General features: G+C 36.1%; 1 protein-coding gene across 11 annotated transcripts in view; it reads right to left on the bottom strand.

Annotated features, from left to right (window-relative positions):
• TENT2 (terminal nucleotidyltransferase 2) overlaps nt 1-20,546 on the bottom strand; it is a 41,963-nt gene extending 21,417 nt beyond the window's left edge. For 2 of the 11 annotated variants that reach the window (XM_087958316.1, XM_087958321.1), the window contains exons 1-11: nt 20,452-20,546; nt 19,789-19,912; nt 17,854-18,035; nt 16,839-16,955; nt 13,836-14,085; nt 12,682-12,796; nt 12,495-12,586; nt 11,025-11,091; nt 8,394-8,463; nt 1,313-1,389; nt 110-238 (exon numbers count right to left, since the gene is read on the bottom strand). In XM_087958316.1, coding sequence (XP_087814442.1) covers nt 110-238; nt 1,313-1,389; nt 8,394-8,463; nt 11,025-11,091; nt 12,495-12,586; nt 12,682-12,796; nt 13,836-14,085; nt 16,839-16,955; nt 17,854-17,981 — 1,045 coding nt within the window. In that variant the 5' untranslated portion in view covers nt 17,982-18,035; nt 19,789-19,912; nt 20,452-20,546. Of the gene's footprint in view, nt 1-109; nt 239-1,312; nt 1,390-8,393; nt 8,464-11,024; nt 11,092-12,494; nt 12,587-12,681; nt 12,797-13,835; nt 14,086-16,838; nt 16,956-17,853; nt 18,036-19,788; nt 19,913-20,236 lie in introns of all 11 variants that reach the window. The other 9 variants (XM_087958315.1, XM_087958320.1, XM_026670580.2 and 6 more) reach the window with 5 other exon arrangements.
• Nucleotides 20,547-20,865: the final 319 nt, after the last annotated feature.

Below are 20,865 nucleotides of genomic sequence, written 5' to 3'. Positions count from 1 at the left end.
TTTTACCTAGAGACATTGCTAGCACTTTCTTAACAACTGATTCTGAAGAGAAATTGACAAGCATTACATTCAGGGCAAAAGTCATTTGAAAAATTCAGCGAGTACTTACTTTGTAAATAGTGCAAAACCATCAACACAAGACTATAGCTGTTTAAAGTGCCTCGGCTGGCATCATTTATACCATGAAAGTTTGCCCATTTCTTTACAACCAGCGCTAATGGACGTACTCGGTTCTCAACTATAAACAAGAAATAAAATTTCATGGTTATTCAATAAGAATGGCTATATAAAGTTTAATTCAAGACTGACCTCTCAATTAGAGCACATATTCATGTATTATTAGAGTTATGGATGCTAACGGATATTTTGCTTTTAAAATAGTTTTGCCCTTCTTTATTTATTACACTAGAACTCTTCCTATCTACAATAATCTATTCTTTCTACCATAGCTTCCTCTCTCAATATTTTTCCTTAACTAAAGTGTTGTTTGTTGTTGTTCAGTCACTAAGTGATATCCGACACCTCACAACCTCATGGACCATAGTATGCCAGGCCCTCCCGTCTTCCATTGTCTCCGAGTCTGCCCAAACTCATGCCTGCTATGTCAATGACACTATCTAACCATCACATCCTCTGCCATCACCTTTTCCTTTCACCTTCAATCTTTGAATATTGGGGTCTTTTCCAATGAGTCCTCTCTTCTCACTTGACAGCCAAAGTATTGGAGATTTTTAACTAAAGCAAATACAGCTAAAAACCTGAATCTCTCTCTGCCATCCCCTAATATTATTTACATTTAGGAACTATAAACATCTTGGGACAAAAAAATATATGTTATATTAACTGCCATATTGCTTGCCAGTGGTATTCTAGTCCTTACAACCATTCATTTAGCAACCGTTCAGTTACAGTGGTAATGAAAAAAAGTGACTTACAAGTTTCACACTTATGACTGCCACAGTGCTCAGTCACACAATCAAAATTTGGGCATTTGGTAATTGCCATTCATTTATGATGGTTGCAGCTTCCTGGGGTCATGTGAACACCGTTTGTGACCTTCCCAGGGGAGTTCCAACAAGCAAAGTCAATGGGAGAAGCCATGATTTACAAAATGAATGGTTGTAAGTTTGAAAACTACCTGTATCAGAATTCTGACATGTTCTTTACAACCATTATCACGTTTGCTTGGTTTTTCAGTACAATGTTTGCATGCATGGCGCCAAAATCTTAGGTGCCAAGTATCTTCAGTTTTCCAAGGAAGTAAGGATACCAAAAGGAACCCAATCCATGATTCAATGAGTAAACTACTTACTGTATGCATAGGTTCGCAGAAGGAACGTATTTCTTATTCCTGCAACATTGTTTACATTCAAGTCAAAATCCATACAGCTAGGAGAAAAAACAAATTCAATTTGCACCAGTACTTTATACAAACCAGTCCAAATTATATTACATTAAAAACATTGATGGGAAAACCCTCTTTTTCAGGATAAATACTCCTCTGTAGTAGAATAATAATACCTAGAGATAGTCTTTTCAATATTTGGCATCCCTAAAACCCTCCAGTCCTTTGGCTTCGCTCCCTGTCCTGCCTATTTAGAATTGGGCAATAACGTCCATATACTGTGCTTATTAGGATGATAGATGTCTCACTTCACTAGGAATTAAATTTTATTTCAAGCATTTGAACAGGGATGCTCACATGGTGGAAAAAGTATAGTATTGGAAAGCCTGAGATTCCAACGGCCAATCACAAAAACCAGTATTTTGCCATTTAAGTGTATCTCTGCATTCTCTTTTTGGTTAACATGAGTATTTGATTATGTACATGATCATAATGGGGAAAATATATCATGAAGTCCTCTATTCATGTCCAGTTGCAAAACACTGTATTTTGGGTATTGAAGTGTTTATTTCTGTATGCATGTGGGGTCTATAGTAAAATTAGCATATGCTCATGGCCGCTTATCTTAGGCACTCTTTGCTCTGCCTATGAATTCTAGACTGCACAGCTGGACCATCGATACTGAGTGGCAAACGAAATGCACTTGGCTTTTGCTCAAAAGCACTGCAGTTTTAAATGTGCTACTGCTGAGACCAGGCAACAATTAAGTGTTGCTCCTTAGGAAGCCATTTATTTAAGCAGACACATCATTTATCAAAGTCTTGGGGAAAACAGAAATGAATTGTAGAAGAGTTTGAACAACTGAATATAATTAAAATGAGTGCAATGCATTGATCGTAGTTGCTAATCAAACCTTTGGAAACAGCAAATTATAAGAAAGGTACAAAATCTGGTAGGGAGACAATCAGGAAATCCTGACAAACTCTGGAGTAGCCAAAATGCTCAAAAACAAACAAGTCAGTGTATTTGTTCTGCTGATAATTTAGCCAAGCCTGTAAATTCCGGAGCAACGGCAGGGAAAACATTTAATTGGTAAGATGATCAGACACAAACATACTGGGGAATAGATGGGATAGCGCAATCTCTTTCTTATTCACACAAGAGGTGGTTTTAAAAGCAGCCAGGATTCACAAAATATAAACATACATTATTGAAATATTTGATAATCGAAGGATATATACCAATCCTTTGCTCTCTGAAACTGACATGGTGACCATTCAAGTTATTTTCTATAGTCCCATATCAATATTCCACTGCCCAAAAGACCAAGGCTGCCACATAAGGCTAAGAGATAGAAAAGAGCGGCATAGCAGCTTGTCTCAGGGGCTGGCTGACCAAGTTACACAATTTAGGGTGTGTCAAGTTTTTCAACTTTTAATTTGCAAATAGGGGTGCTCAAAAGTTGTGACATGCCTTGAAGATTGGAAAGAAATTTTGGTTATTTTAATATAATTTAGATGTGCTTGGTAAATAACTACATAAATATCATAACTTTTTAACATTTTGTTTGCTTCATTTCCCAGGTTCAGCTGTCTTTCTTTTTGTTAAATGTTATTTTGTCTGAGAGTGTTAATACTGCTGGCCTTGTTTTCTGAGTGTGATAAGTGATCTGTAATGGCTTGTAAAAAAAGAACAAGACTGGGAACATTCACTCATATGAGCCGCCTAATTGGGACTAGCAGATACTTGTTGCCAACTGAACTCCAACACTGTGAGACATTTTCAACATGGAGAAACAAAGAGAACAAAGTAGTAATGATGCTAGAAACTACCCAGCAGCCAGTCTTGCAAGAGACATATATTCAAAAATGTGTGAAAGGTGGAATGAACAGTTCTTTTGTGATCTGTTGTAAATTCATGAGTGATCATCTTGAACAAGATCCAAAAGAGCTGGGATCAAGTAAAAAACATATATCTTAGCAGAGGAAAACTAGATTCAAAGAGACTTTCACTGTGAAACTTGACAAACTGTTTGACATCCTCAACTGCAAGTGTCAAATTGTTCTGGGCACCGAATTCAGCTGCCTTGCTGGCTGCAAAAAAGCTCACATAAACTGTACCTGCCCTGAGGAGATGAAGATACCACTGAAGGAACTTGCTTTCGTTAAGGATCAAAGAGACAAGATTGGTTGTTTTGGATCGCACCAGACTGGTTTGCCAGATGTGCCTGAGCAGAAATGACTAGTCAAAAGCTAAAAATGGCAAGATGATGAGAGACAAAGGCTCACTAAATAGAAGCAGAGAAGTATTCCAGGCATTTTGATACCAACAAATGAAGTAATTATCTCTTATAATGAAAATGAAGAACAGATGACTGATGCTGAAGATGAAGAGGAATGTGATGGAAGTTATGAAGAGGCCTTAGACCAAACACATGTGGCCTCAACTTCAAAAGACAGAATAGATTAGAACTAACGAATGTCGCTATGCAGAGCATAAGATATGGTATATACTGCTGCCATTATCACAGCCTCCTTCATAGATGCTATCTTGATCATCAAAGAAGACAAGAGACTTGTAGTTGACCACAATAATGTCAAGAGAGCCCAGAAAAAAAGTTCCTAGATCAAGAATTTGATGAGCTCTGTAAGAAGGGCAAAATAGAATGCATCTTTTTCAACAGCCGTATAGATGCAACTAAAGTTATAATGAAAGCAAACAATTCAAACCAGCAATTCCCCAGTACCATCAAAGAACATTATTCTGTGAGCTGGGTGGAAGGTATCTATCATTTCACTCCAGAGAAAGGCTCAAAAACAGGAAAACCTGCTCAAGCACCTGCAGATAATCTGGTGTATTTCATGAGGAAGAAAGGCACTGACAAAAGCTTGAAGGCTTTGGAGGAGGTTCTACAAATGTTAATACTGGCTGTGAAGGTGTAGAGGTCAAGCTTGAGCAGATATTGATCTGGTTGGTATATGCACTCCACATGAATGAGTTACCCCTATGACATTTAATAAAAAAATTGTATGAGAAGACCTTGTCTAAAATGGGAAGGTAAAATTGGCAACATGCTAGACACTGCAACAGAACTTGACATTGATTTTTCATTCACCAGTTTCAATTGGTGAGAATCTCATTTCACAGAGCAACAGTGTTGAAAGAATCTCTCTACTGATTAAACATATGGATATAGGATCATACAGGCAATAAGGACAGAACTTCCCACAGATCTGGCTCTTCTGGAAATTGGCCCCATAAGCCTTCACGCTGGTTGACAACTGCAAATAGATTTTGCTGAATATGGGTTTCAAAACATGGCTTTAAAGGCAAACTCTCCAAAACTCAAGTATGATATGAAATACATCATTAGGGTGGATGTTGCTGGTTCAACATCAAAGTAAAACATTCCTGGATTGAAGGCTGGCGTCATGTGTTGTTTCAGCTGCAGCAAGTCAGACTGCAAAAGAAGGCTGTAGTAGATGCTGTTTTGCCAACCATTCAGCACTCAGCACTCAGCATGGTACACTTTCAGTGAAATTATAATCCAGAAACTCTTGTGTTCAGATGACATTCAAAAGAGGAGAGCTGGTTTGCAAAAGATCACTGACTTGAGGGGTGCAGACAATGAAGCGCACATTTTATGTATGTGCAAGAAAAACGCCTTTAATCAACATCAGAGCATTCACTCTGTTGGAGCCAACTGATTGGTCTGAAGGTGTATATGAGAACCACCTTTGACATGTAAACTGACTGTAGTGGAAATAAAGAAGTTCACTGACGAACCAATGCAAATACCACAGTGGTTCAGTCATGCCCAATCAATAGAGAGATGCATGAAACAGGTTACAGAGGAGCAAGCAGCGTGTATAAACATGAGAAACTTGAGGCCAAGAAGCTAGTCAGTGGCTGATGTCTAAGAACAAATCAAAACAAGACTTGATGAAACTTGCTTAAACATCAGATAATTACAGATAATTATCTTTCTGATGGTAGTTTATGATTGCATGGATTATTTTTTGCTTAGCTAGATAAGATTCATACAGAAACAAACTAATTTTTGTAGCACAAGGTGTAATTTTGAGAAGATAACAGTATTTGGATTACAAGAGACTTTTGTGGGGTATATGATCAGACATGGATTTACCATACCAAGCTAAACATTGTGTAATTGCAAAAATAATAGCAGATTTGAATTCTTGGTGTAAAAACACATATTTTTTGAATCCATCACTGAAAAAAAATTGCAAAGATTAATTTTCACCCCATTAAATGACATGCCCTAAATGCATCCAATGTCATAACACTTTCTTGCTACATAGTTCCACTCTCTAATCTACTCTCACTGTATAGGAGTGTATCTCTGGGCATGATACTGGGCTAGTGGGATTTAGTAGTATGTGGAAGGCCACAAGTTCCCCATTTTTTTTTTTTTGTAAGTTTTATTTGAGTTTTCACAAAAAGAAAAGAAATACAAGTAAAACATCTTTTTTGAAAGCAGCATAATCCCTGGTTACATCTCTTCGTACAGACACAAATTCAGGTTCATGCTCATTTTTATATTCCATTCCATATCTTATTACTATTCTACATTTTCTACATAGCTTCTCCCCTCTTTTAACTTTCTTAATTTTATTTTATTTATTTCATCTCAATTCAAATCATTGTACTTATATTCTTTGTCCTGTTTCAACTGTCTACTATCTTTTCTCATTAAACAAAATTTCTTCTGTAATCACTGATTGGAGTATGACGCCTTTATATCTTTCCCCCAAAATTATAACACTTAATATAATACATAACTTCCATTCGGATTCTGCTTGGTACATCCTAAAACTACACACTGTATTCTTGAAAAAAGAAAACATTATAAATGTATAATATAATTAAAACAACAATCTATTCCAATTCAATTCTATCATTAATATTAATGTTCATTTAAATCTTAACATTTTGCACATTACTTTTCAAATAAATATCATACTTCTATGGGAACAATTATAAACTTTCCATAGTTAATTCCCCCCCCCCCTTCACTTGTATTTTATAAAACATTGACTAATTAAAATGTTCCCGTTCCTTCCTAATTCAATTTTCTCATTTATTTTATTTCATTTATTTTATTCACAAACATTTCACCAAACCACACTTTATCCCTTTTTAATCATATGTTGTTTCCAATTTTCTAAAATTATTTCTATTACAAATATAACAATACAATCTTATATACCTTCACAGAATCCCTTTTTCAGTTAGATTTTCACCCATTATCTCTAAATAGGTCCTGTTTCTTTACATCTTGCTCCAAACCTTTGTAACTTCTCTTCCTTTCCTTCTTCCCTCTCCCCTTTTTACCCCCCTGTCTCTCCACCTCCATTTCCCTCTTCTGTATTCCCCTTTTCTGTTGCTTTCCAACATTATATCCACTTTTCAAATTATTTTTCCCTTCTTTGGCTGTTTTTTTAAGTCTTAAATTCTCCATTCTCTTTCCCCCCCTTTCCCCTTTCTTCCCCACATAGAGTTACTTGTTCATTAAAGATGGCTTCTTCTTTGTCCCAGTCTTCTTGTTTTGCAGTCTTTTCTTGTTGTTTCTCGTAGTTGCAGATCTCCATTTCTAAAAATTGAAAAACGAAGCCAAAAGAGCCCTTCCCTTCTTGTGCATCTTCTTTGTATTTTTTAAGTTCCATTTTCAATTCATCCAGAAGTGATGCCATTGTAAAAAAATTTAAACAACCACCCAATTGGTTTTAGTCATTCATATATAATAACCAAAAATCCAAACGTCACCAAGCAGTCCAAATACACACAAGCTGTTTCTTTTTACACTCTCTTTTTTTTTCACTTTCTCTTCCTGGGGTTACTATTTAGTTGCAAAGTTTCAGTTAAAATGTATCTTTTAGAAGTCTTGTTGAAATTTTACTTTAGATTCTTTTGAAGTCCAGGCAGTCTCCTCCCTCCAGATCCTGCCCTTATTCTTTTCCTCTCCCTTCCTGCTTATAGAAGAAAAAGTTTTTAATGTCCAGAAATCTTTATTGTCCCTTTGGCATTAAGTTATATTTTCAGCTTAATTGCCTATTGATGCCAAAGCGGATTTTTCCAATTTCTTATTCAGATCTCTTAATTGTCAATGTGAGGAAGGAGAGAAGAAAAAAAAACCTTTCCCTTTTCACTTTCTTTCGCTGCTTCCGACTCTTCTTTGGGAGCGATGTTATCTTTTGTAAAATTTAAATTCCAGGGTACCTTAGTTGTTGCTTTTTCAACTTAACCCGGTCAGCCAAAACTTTCACTTCTTATCTTCCTCCTGCACTTTCTTTTCCGGTTGAGTTCTTCTTTGAGGTGGCCATTTCTGACCACCGCTCCTACCGCCTTTGGGAAAGGGAGTTTGTCCAGCTGAGGAGGAGAGATGCGGCTCTCCTCTACCCTGCTGGCGATCTCCCCCCTCTTCACCACCTCTACGGGGTGGCTTAACCCCGAAACCAGCCGGCTCGGGCGCTCCAGCGGCGAGCCCAGGCAGAAACCGTGCACGATCGCGGATTCCTATCTGTCGCCGAAGCCCTGCAAACCGGAAGACCCACAAGTTCCCCATTTTTGTTTTGAATTCTGTTAATTCTGTTAAATCAGTAAATGGAACTAGCTTTATTGTTTGGACTGGATCAGCCATTGCAACTTAAACCACTTCTCTACTAATAAAAGCATAAACAGACAAAATATCAGAAAAAAAAGAATTTTTAATGTTCACTGAAATAATGGAATAGTGCTATTCACTATAATATTTGCAACTCTGTTTTTCTTATCTTCATTTTTAAGTGCTCTGGTTTTACTGTATTGTGAACAGTTGCTGGGGTGCATCCACAGTTTTGCTGTACTTGTTTGTACAATGACAATAAAGTTCTTCTATCTAAAAAAAACTGATTGTCACCATTACTATACCAATGAGAAAACAAATGGCAAATTGATAAGAAAATTCTAAGAAACGTGTCCCGTACTAGTAAGTCCACTCTGTCTAAATGAATATATGAAAAAAATAATGTTAATTGGAGTTACTTGCCTGACTTTATCCCTGAACTTTACTATTGGCACTTTTGCTCGGATCAGTTGAGGTCTCTCAATGTAGCTTGCTGTAAAGAAAATGAAAAACTCCTGTAACATCTAATATAAACGCTATTTTGCAGCACGAAATTTATCATAAAATATTTTCTATACAGTTTCATGTTGCTCAGATGTAATTAAATAGATAAAATTTAATTAGTGATTTTATTGCATAGAACTTCTTAGGCCATGCTGTATCATTTCTGGCAGGGTTTTTATTCAATTTGTAGAGATTTTCTATATGAATGGATGATCCCCTTTCTGCTGACATTCAAATTGATTAATGGATTATGTGCCATCAAATCAGTGAAACTTAAGAGACCACATAGATATTTTCCATGACTGATTTTCAAAAAGAAACTTGAAATTATATTCTGTTGCTAGACCTTTGTATCTTTAGGTACTGTGGGTTGCTGCTTTTATATTTTACTGACTACTAGGTTCTTAACTTAATCTTTATTGTAACTACTACAATTGTATGTTTTTTATTATCAAAGAATATATGATTGAAGCAGCATAGAAGTATCAATAAATACAGCAAATTGGACAGCACATTTTGAAAATTATTCAGAAGTGCTTCGGACTATCCATCCACCATCCATCCAATTTAGAAACTGCCCATTTTCCTCACAAAGGAACTCTGTATAGTCTACAAATAATCTCTCTCTTTCCCCCAATCTCTCTAATGTGCAGAGTTTTAAATTTTGTTTTAGCTTGAAATTTCATTTACTAAAACACCAGAAAATTAATCTGCATAACATCCCATCATAATATCTACCATTTACTTCAGTTGCAAGGCAATATATTCTACTTCCCTAGTGCATAAGATTGTACTTCCTAGAAATATAACATACAAATCTTCATCAAAAACATCTTTTTTTAAAATGTTCTAAAATAGTAAAAGATATGCTACTGACAACACACACACACACACTCGCAATATATTTATATATAATATATAATAAATATATAATATATAATATATAATATATTATATATAATATATAATAAATATATAATATATATTTGTTTTCTGAGGTTCTCGCGGGTATTTGTATGTGGATCTTTGGTTATTCGGGTTTTCTCCGCGTAAGATTGGAAGTATCTAGGCAACGTTTCGATGAAGTCTCATTCGTCATCTTCAGGCTTCTGTCTTCAGCTCTGTGCTTCTCAGAGTGATGTGAGCTTGCAGCTGCTTCTTCCTTTTAACTGCTAGTGGGTGTGTGACTTGATTGGGTGGGGGCTTGGCTGTGTTCTGATTGGGTGGGGGGTGTTCTCATTGGTTGGGGTTTGGCTGTGTTCTGATTGGTTGGGGGTTGGCCATGTTCTGATTGGCTGGAGGTGTGTTCTGTTCAGGTGGGGGCTTGGTTGTGCTCAGGTTGGTCTTAGTTACTGGGGGATTTGAGCTGGTGAGCTGTGATCTTGCTGTTTGGCTTCGAGTTCGTGGTTGTGCTGCATCTTCATGGTGGGGGTCAGTTCGCTTCATGTATGGCTCAGAGGGGTTTGAAAAAGAAGAACTGACCTCTTCCCTGGTCCAACACCTCAAAGCCACAGGACATGAGATTGACTTTAAAAATACCAGAACTATCGCCAAAACCGAACACTTCAACAACAGAATAATCAGAGAAGCCATAGAGATAGAAAAACGCCCACACAGCATGAATAAAAGAGATGACACCTCCCGCTTACCAGCCATTTGGAAACCCGCCCTCATGAACAGAAAAGTGCCTAACATGATGAATGACACCAGACCCACACCCACGAGGGCCACACAAGATGCCACCACCACACTTCCACGTAAAAAGCAGACTCACACCCACACAGATGAGACACGACCACAGACCAGAAGCCGCACTGCAGCTGCATCACTACCCACTTCAAACCCCTCTGAGCCATACATGAAGCGAACTGACCCCCACCATGAAGATGCAGCACGACCACGAACTCGAAGCCAAACAGCAAGGTCACAGCTCACCAGCTCAAATCCCCAGTAACTAAGACCAACCTGAGCACAACCAAGCCCCCACCTGAACAGAACACACCTCCAGCCAACCAGAACATGGCCAACCCCCAACCAATCAGAACACAGCCAAAACCCCAACCAATGAGAACACCCCCACCCAATCAGAACACAGCCAAGCCCCCACCCAATCAAGTCACACCCCCACTAGCAGTTAAAAGGAAGAAGCAGCTGCAAGCTCACATCACTCTGAGAAGCACAGAGCTGAAGACAGAAGCCTGAAGATGATGAATGAGACTTCATCGAAACGTTGCCTAGATACTTCCAATCTTACATGGGAGAAAACCCGAATAACCAAAGATCCATACACACACACACACACACACACACACACACACACACACACACAGAAGCCTGATGATGGCAGATGAGATTCTGCCTAAACGTTGCTACAACTTTAAAAGCACAACTATAATGATGTGGGAAAATACCCGAACAAGGCTGAATACCATACATATAAATACCCGCGAAAACTTAACACACACACACACACTAGCATATTTCTTTAGTGAAAACTATAAACAAATTAACAATATTCATTTCACTAAATTAGTCTACTCTAGAACTTACAAAGCTTCCTACAGAAGTGTTTTTGGAGTACGCTGAGTATGTGTCTTGCTTCAGTCTTCTGATTCATCTGAAATAAATTAGTCAAATGTTTTAATGTTTAATAATGTTTGAAGATGGAGGTATTTGGACATGTATACGGTAGAACACTCTGAATCTTCAAATGGAAACATTTCATCAAATGAATGCATAAAGTGAGAAAGAAAAGGAGTAAACCCAGAAGATGAAAGCACTTTGATCATTGCAGGATAGCAGGAACAAGTTCAGAGGTCCAATTCTTAGATCAGCCCATATGCTAAAAGCTCAACTTCTACCATGGAAATTTAGAACTATGGGCAATCAATACATTTAGAATTCCGGATAGTGTTAGACTGACTTTAAAACACGGACGCACATATAATAATTTCATTTATCAAAATGTAGGAGCTTGTAAAAAAAGAGTAATTCAAGAAAGGTATTTTTTGCCACATTCTATTGTATTGGGATTATAGCAATCATTTGGATCAATAGTAAATAGAGCATAGGGCTCAAGTCTTCCTGATCTCTTTTATAACTATCCAAGCATTTAATTTTTTAACAATAGCATCCATGTCTCCCTAAAAGTAAGTCTAATAACTATATAAATAATTTAAGTGGTATTTCACAGTCCCCCTCTCAAATTTGCTTCAAGCTATTTGTCACACGCACATACTATTTCAAAAATCCAAACAACAGACAAATGGAATTAAATCAGAACCGGTAGTTAGGCAGTATTTCTTAGCATATAAACTGAACCCTCTTTATGTTGCGCATTTGCATAATTATTGTTTCAAAAGTCACTTATTAGTGGCTTTTACTACTGATGTGAATGCCTTCTAAAAATGGTATTAAAACTAATGTAGCATGTAATGCACTAAACCACCCTTTTAACTTAAAAGTGATTTCTTTCAAATTATCTGGTGGGGTTTTATTTTCCATTTTTGCAAGGACACAGCTTCTTTAAAATTGCAAAGCTCATCCCACTAATTGTCTCATTTTTGTTACAGAAAAAAACAGCATGCAGGATGTGTCCTTCTTGTGATCTTAAAAAAGCTGTGGCTGCAGTAAGGCAATTTCCTATTTTTCTTAGATGGAAAAGTATTTCCATCATGTAAACAAGAAAATTTATATAAATCATGCAAGCACGGGCATGGAGAATTCTTATATTGTATATCCAACAGAGACAGGGTAATATATTACATCATATTATACTATATTAACATTGCTTTTATTTTCTTATTTGTTTGCCCGAAGTGTTACTTGGAAATCATTAGAATACTCATTTGAATGAATAGCTATTTTCAACGAATACTTTGCACAAGTTCAACCTATACCTTAGTGATAAATTTGATATTTTAGAAACTAGTTTTACTTATTCTTCAATATTTATCTCCCTTTCAGTACTTTCTCTTAAAAAATATGGATATTTATATTTACTTTTTTCCCTGTACTTACTGGCTCCTCTTTAACCACTAGGCACAAATCACCATCACTGCTACGAGTACCAAATCCATTCAGTGAAGATCCAACCAAAAAGAGCCTACTATCTGCAAGGCAAAAATAATTTAAAAATTATGTTCTTTGAAAGAACTCAAATACCAAAAGTTTTATTGAATAATAAATATACAGAATTGCAACATACTTGGAAAGATCTGCTGAATTTCCCTTTGGAGCTGAGTACGGCAAAGCTCTTTTTTGTTCAAGTCGTAGGTTTGTTGTTGACATGCTTGAAATAATTCCAGTACTTGCTGACTTAACTTTATGTATAAAAAACAAAACTTACATTTAATGTATAAATATTAATGCAGTCTTTTAAGTGTTATTGAATGTAGACAAACTTTTTAGGATAAAAAGTCATCAATCCTACATTGCTCTTTATCTGGTTCATACTAGATCTATCTGCAAATAACAAATTATTTAGATCTTGATGAATAAGATTAATTATTTCAGGTCTTAAGCAGCACAAAACCAAGAAACTTTTATTCTTGGAAGTTGGAGACAATCAAAAACAAATTGGGTTTTATTCTAACTGAATCCTGATTTTGGGTAATCTGATAGATTTACCTTTAAAATTGTTGCTATACAGCAATAAGCAGTGGAAAACCTTAGTCCTTAGCCTGGACGACAAATTTAATGTATGACAAAACACAGCCTTCTTCTACCCACTCTGATTAGGATTGGAGGTAGTGAGAAAGACTTCTCTAGAAGGAAGGTGTGATTTTTTTTTTATTTTAAAATTTCCAATTTAAAGAAAATGTAGATTCTTTATCTACATTTTTTCTTCTACATATCTAGGAACTCCAGGAATGTGGAGTTTTCTATAAACTGATTTATAACTGATTCATCACTCCTTATCACCCATCCCTTCCCACTTGTGACTATATGACTGTAACTTTGTCGCTTGTATCCTTACGATTTATATTGACTGTTTCCTAGTATGATTTGATTGCTTATTGTACCCTATGACTATTATTAAGTGTTGTACCTGATGATTCTTGACTCTTGACGAATGTATCTTTTCTTTTATGTACACTGAGAGCATTTCCACCAAGACAAATTCCTTGTGTATCCAATCACACTTGGCCAATAAAGAATTCTATTCTATTCTATTCTATTCTATTCTATTCTATACTATACTATACTATACTATACTATACTATACTATACTATACTATACTATACTATACTATACTATACTATACTATACTATACTGTAAGGTCATTAAGCCAACCTGAGACTTTGCACTTATAACACTTATTTTGCAATATTATAAATAATATTCTTTTCAATCTTACCTTATCTTTGGCTACAGGAAGTGTAGCTTCTATAGCATTATTAAAGGAAGGTTCTCGTAAAGGTGGCACACATCCTGTTAAATCTGGGATGTAACGTGCTTGAAATAATGGCGCAGAAATTGATCCAGGGAATGAATATCTATGATCTTCTATTAAAGGCACTAATTGGTTAGCTGAAGTTAATTCACGATGAGGTGAATGAAATCGCTGACGCTTTACTTCATAAGGAACATCCTCTTCTTTCAACCTCCTAAAAACATAAAAAATTTGATTAGTCCACTTAAAGTATGCAACAAAAACCTCAATTGTAAATACTGATTAACGTGAATATTCCAAAACTGTGCATTATGCTTTATAAGGATGTGCCAAATTCTTTTAAACAGGGAACCCAATTGTGCTCCATAGAAAAGTGCTGGATTAAATACAAGTTTTGTTACTGAAAGTTTAATCCGATGAAAATAATCTTACACAAACCACAGTTTTTTAAATACTCCCTATCCAAAAGAATAAGTTCACATCTTACAAAGTGTACTTTAGTGAGAAGTTGTGTCCAATGTGTACCCAGTGATAAGGATGATAAGAAAGATAGAAGAGATGGAAAAACTTACCACAATGGCCGTTCAAAATGTAGAAAGTGTCTGTGTAGGTTTAGATTGTACAGACAGTAAAATGTTTGATCTGGGCAAAAAAGAACCTCTATTTCATTTCACAATATTTATATATGAAAGCAACAATTGTGTATTACAAAATATCTTGCTTTCAGCAGTCTCAGTAAGCTTGGTATGATTTTATTATTTTTAGACTACAATGTTCCCAATGAACAGCACACTTGCTTAATATTTATCAAGTGTGTTGTTAATTATGAATGCTGTGATCTGAAAATAAAGATTCACATACTTTCAATTACTGAAATACTGACAAAAGTTCCTGGCACTCATACAGGATATCTTGCCATTATTTTTTAATCAAGGCAGCAGTCGCTGCATACAGGATAAAATTTATGCCCATAAAAAGATTTCAATGGGTGCTTCTCTTTGAAAGAAAGCTTTGACAAAGGCTTGTTTGATGTGACTCTGGGAGACAAAGCAGTAGCCCACAAACAAATAATAATAATTAGGCCTCTAGTGAGATTACAAGGATTACTTATCAGAAAAAGTGAAAATGCACCAATGTTACATAAAAGGAATACTCCCCTGAAAATAGATAATCAGTAATTTGAAGTGATCTTTAGTGAAACTTCAGAGCAAGAATATTATGGACCATATCTAGTTAGTAGCGGATAAAAATGCTAGTGCTCTATAATTCCTGACACAAAGCAAAGAAGAACAGATATGCAGCCAAGTGAATTTTCAGGCATTTGGCTTTTTTGTCATTCAAATGGCCAATTAAAAGTAAAACAAATCCTTGGTAAAAAATATTCTGGATCTCTCACTGTTGTAATAATCAAATCATTCAGTTACTTAATAAGCTGAATGCCATGTACATGTAGTTGATAATGTAACAGATAAAGCACAAGCATTTGAGAAGCATAAAGATATTTTTTAAACACTACATTAATTCTATCCGTGCTTATACAAGAAAAATATTTATTTCAATGAGCTATATTTTGAATACAAGTTGATAGTCTAAGCCAAAGTTTTCTTTTCTTTTAATTAAAGTACCTGGTTCAGATACAACTGTATTTTAACCTATGTTATGTTCTAAATATTTCCATTGGCTATTATCCAAATTACATCATCCAAATTACACAAAAATATAGGCTTATCATGCAAGTATTATAATTTGAAGCTTACTGTTAGCTCACCAATGCATTTTTAAAAACACACACACATATGGATTCCTCTGATTGGGTAAGTTTGGCTTATGTATTTTATTTCCTACAGCACGTTAAGTGATGAACCACTTTTGACTTGTGGTTCTGGGAAGCTGATACTCTTTTCCTAACATTTTTAATATCATAAGTAGAAAGACAGGAAACACAAAGCAAGCCACACATATACAGCCATTAAAAAAAAATCCTATTAGAGATGGAGACATATACCAATGTGAAAAACTCCAAACTTTGAATATGAGAGACCTGCATTATCACCAAATTAAAAATAAAGCAGGCTTGGAATTAGTGTTAGTTTTTCTAAAAATGAAAGGACTTTCTATGTGGAGGTAGCTTCTGAGCCATTGAAACTTTCTCACAAATGAAATGGAAGAACATTTAATCAATTTACCACCACTCTTCCTTGCAACTCAGATTCCCTAAGTGCCTTGAATATCCGAGAACACATTGTGAGAATGTAAGTTCTAAGGAATGCAGAGGGGAAAAAAATTCCCACAGCAGAATCATTCTGAATAAAATTCTATTCAAATTGAATCTAGTAATATCATATCTAAATCCCAGTATGCACTTAGCTTCTAAACTTTTCTAAACTTTTTTTCTGAACTCTTTTTAGCTCAGTACTGGAGAATTCAGAAAATTTTCCATTGCTACTTGTATTCAAACATTTTAAAACTTAGGACAGGACCAGAACAAAGCTAGAACTAAATTTGTTTTCATTTCAAAGTATCTAATATTTAATGTTTCCCTTTTATTGTATTAAAAATTATAATTCAGTGGCAATTTTTGAAAAGAGATTGGAATGGGTTGCCTCCAATCTTTGGAGATGGTGAAAACTCTGGAGCTTCAGGTTATTTATCTTTAATATTGTATCACATGAATTGTGAAATGTGTGGCTCATCTTATGATATCTGCTAGTTTCAAACTTAGTAGGCAATATTAATTATTTGTTCATTTCATATGACATCTGCTATCTTTAATCTAAACTGGAAAATAAAATTGTCAAGCTCATCACCGTGCAGCACATTTTCATACATTAAGCTGTTGATTTGATTTCCAAATGGGATCTATACAAACAATACAAATACAAAAATGTAAGTACAGAACAAGCCATTGGTTCCACAGCTTCTACAAATATAATAATTCTTCCTGTCACATTTATATATCTTACTTACTTTCTGCTCCGGAATAACATAGGTGTAGGTGATCCATGCGATGGATTATCATTTTGGCAGGCAAAGTGTGGTGGTGAAATAGGAGGGATGGTTGAAAGAGTACCATTCACGAGAGTTCTAAGGATATTAAAGTGTGATATTACTGCTAATAAAACTTACCAAAGTCTTAAAACCAGAACTGCATTAAAGTTGCTGTGAAGATTTGTTTTAATTTACTCAATTTTATTATGCTTCTAAATCTCTGGTCCATTTATTTCATGCTTTTATTTATTTTTCTTGTTCTTTTGCTTCTTCATTTTCTTTTTCCATTATAAGTAGCCCTCAGCTTATGACCAGGTGCTTATTGATCATTCACGTTTATAATGGCCACAGAAAAGGTACTTTGTAGCCCATGAAGCACTCCCTGCTGTTGATTATGGTCACGCCACCCGCTACCCCCTACATGGCCACGTGATTGCAAGTGTGGCACTTGGCAACTAGTCACCTTTATGACCTATCATGGCATTGCCCGGTCATGTGAACATGATTCACAATGTTTTTTTGCCAGCAAAAAATACCCATTTAAAAATATTTGCACTTACAACTGCAGTGTTCACTTAATGGCCACCACAAAAAAGATAATAAAATCATTTTCAGTCATGGAATACTTTGACACACAACCCTAGTGACTAACGACTGGATTTCCCTACTTGTAAAATGCCTTCTAGACAGACAGACAGACATTATTCACACACATATACACTATGAAACTGTTAAATAATGAAGTTTGTGATTATTTCTTTTATATAACACATCAATATATACCCTAGAATTACAAACATTAACTATTTTATAAAAGAATCACAGTTTATATAGCTTTGTCTTATAATGCAATCTTATAATACACACACACACATAAATATTCCTTCTCTATAATGATTTGCATTTTCAACATTTCAAGATTTGCTACCTCCCCCATATGATTTGTTCTGAAAATATACCTCTGATAAATTTTATATTAAAATACCAAACTTACGTTGTTCTATGAAGTGGCTGATGAAAGACAACGGGAGGTATGTTTACTGGAAGATTAACGAAGAGATTATATCGTTGGTGTTCTAGTGGAAAAGGTGGACGACTCAAAGTGGAAGAATTTGGGAACATGCTCTTCTGTGCTATAAGTGAACATGTATTCTTCTACCTAAATTTTAAATGAAACTGAAGTAAAAAAAAAACCTATTCACAATTACTATAAACTGATATGATTTTTGACAAATATATTCTCAAAATATTTACATTAATATTTACTAAGAAAAGTGCATATATTATTTACCATTTTTATATTAATTACTTCTATTGTTGTTTGTTATTAAAATATTGTATTATATATTTATAAAGATATATAATATTGTATTATATTTTATAATAGCTGTACTAATATTGAAATGCTTTTTGTATTATATCTGTATGAAGTTGAAGCAGACCCCTTTATTACAGTTTATACAGAGATAACAGATAATCAGAGTTGGAAGGGACCTTGTAGGCAGTCCAATCTCTTCTTGAAAGTCTCAAGTGATGGCGCTCCCACAACTTCCGAGGGCAAGCTGTTCCATTGGTTGATTGTTCTCACTGTCAGAAAGTTTCTCCTTATTTCCAGGTTAAATCTCCTTGTTCAGTTTCCATCCATTATTCCTTGTCTGGCCTACAGGCGCTTTAGAAAATAGCTTGACCCCTTCCTCCCTGTGGCAGCCCCTCAAATATTGGAAGACCGTTATCATGTCTCCCCTGGTCCTTCTCTTTACTAGACTTTACTAGACTAGCCAAGCCCAGTTCCTGCAACCGTTTGTTGTATGTTTTAGCCTCCAGTCCCCTAATCATCCTGGTTGCTCTTCTCTGTACTTTTTCTAGAGTCTCAACATCTTTTTTATAATGTGGTGAACAAAACTGGATGCAGTACTCTAGGTGTGGTCTTACTAAGGCTTCATAGAGTGGTATTAGTACTTCCCTTGATCTTGAGTACACAATCCCTTCAATAACCTGTATTTCCACTGTTCTATTCTATTTTTCATAGATGTTCAGAATACCAAAAATAGAAGGACACTGCAGAGTTGCAACTATATTGGCCTCTAATTGATTACAAAATACACACCAGAAGCTTTATTAAATTACTATAGGAATTGAGATAATGGTATATATGGTAACCAATATGACCAAGCAAGATCTTAAATATATTTCCATTCTGCTCTCTAGCACATGCTTGTATCACAAACATAACAACAAATCTGCACTGAATACAAAAGAAATCTATAAGGAAGTTGATACTGACATTTATTTATTCTATCAGTTTATATTGCTGTCCATTTACTATGCAGCACTGGACAGCTACCAAAAAATAAATAAAAACAAGCAATAAACCAAACAGTTAAAACATACTACATTGAGGAGAGTTGATACAAACAATATATATGTAGTCCAGAACTTTAATAGACTACAGGTAATCTTCGATTTAGGACCACAAATTGGGAGCAGGATTTCTGTTGCTAAGAAAGACAGTTTTATGTGAATTGTTCCCAATTTTATGACCTTTTTTTGCCACAATTAAATGAAGCAATTGTTAAGCAAATTCAGCTTCCCCCACTGACTTAGAAGATGAACTGTGGAGAAGTACACAAGAATAAAGCTTTCTTATGCAGTTGTGTACAATAGAGGTAAAAAGAATACACTAAAATTATAAAAATCAAACTAAAACCATCTTCCTTACCAGATATTATTACTGTAAATTACTTTTCCTAAATCACTTTGGTTTCATTTTGGGGGCAGTTACTGTCAGGATATATCAACGGTAGTTTTTAAATTTTTCTTAACTAAAAATCGCTTATATTTTCTTCAACATCCAGAAGAACCAAATCTTTCCAAATGAGCCACCCTCCTCAATAGACCAACCAAAAATGCAGGAGAAGCTAGTAGATACCCTTTTTTGAACTAATTCATGCAAGATGCAGCACACCAACAACTTTCAGGAGTTTCCAGTTAGTTATTGGCTTGGCAAAGCATCCGCCTTCACTTTCCAATCTTTCTTGGATTAAAGAACCAGTCTGCAAAGTTAGAAAGAGTTTCTTCAGGTGAGGTTCGAAATACACTCCATCCTTTTTTTTAAGACAATTTAGAAGCAATTGCCAAACCGTAGAGACGACATATAAACCTATGTACAGTATCTGAAAGGAAAGTATTTTTTAATACCCAAACCACCATGAATTGACGTGTGACGTGTTATTTGTAATAACAGCAATAAACGGTGTAGGGCCGCAGGACCTGCCAAGGCATCATAAGACACACCCCGACCCTCGTGAAGATCTCCCCGCTTCTGAGGCCGGTTTTGTCCAGATTCCTCTCTTCCCAGATGCCCCGCCGAAAGTTACTAGCCTTGGCAGGGGCCCTAGGACATCCTAACCAACGGCCCAGAAACAAGCTCTCTTGCCTTTTTCTCTCAAAATCCCTCCAGGCCCAACAGTCCGCTCGCTTGAAAAGGGAGAGCCAGCAGGATCCCCGCTCGGTCAAAAAGAAGCCCGAGAGGCGCTCTCTTCATCTCGTCCGCTCCGGGCTACAACCTGCGCGAAGGTTGTTTATAACTTACTCCGACGAGGGCGTAGAATTCAGGAGCGGCTGAGGGTCGAGGCCCATCCGCTTTCCGAGGCCAGCCGCCTATTCTGTTTTCTTCCCCTCCTTTCTGGAGAGAAAGAGAAAGGCAGGTAGGATTCTCCGGAAGTAAACCGGAAATTTCTTAAACGGGACCATCTCTATGGCTGAGGCTTTGGTCTACCCCGGATACAAAGCGCTCCGACCGGAAGCGCTCCAAAGCCTCCGCTTCTAATGCTCAGCTTCGGTAATCTCCCTCCCCGTTCCTCGCAAGTCTTCGACATCCCATTCTGCGCATGCGCCTTTGGCACTGATCCCTTGTTCAAGACAGCGGGTTGGAGGTTTTATGCTCCTGGTTCCCGGAGAAGGAATTCTCTTGGCTCTCCTGCCTATCTTACAAAAGATTAGCATG

This window comes from Notechis scutatus, chromosome 2, assembly GCF_049901735.1.
Source record: "Notechis scutatus isolate UNSWTSFEM ecotype Mainland chromosome 2, rNotScu1.2, whole genome shotgun sequence".
Lineage (NCBI taxonomy): Eukaryota > Metazoa > Chordata > Lepidosauria > Squamata > Elapidae > Notechis > Notechis scutatus.
The sequence above is the reverse complement of the archived record's forward strand: the minus strand, read 5'-3'. Positions and strand labels throughout refer to the sequence as shown.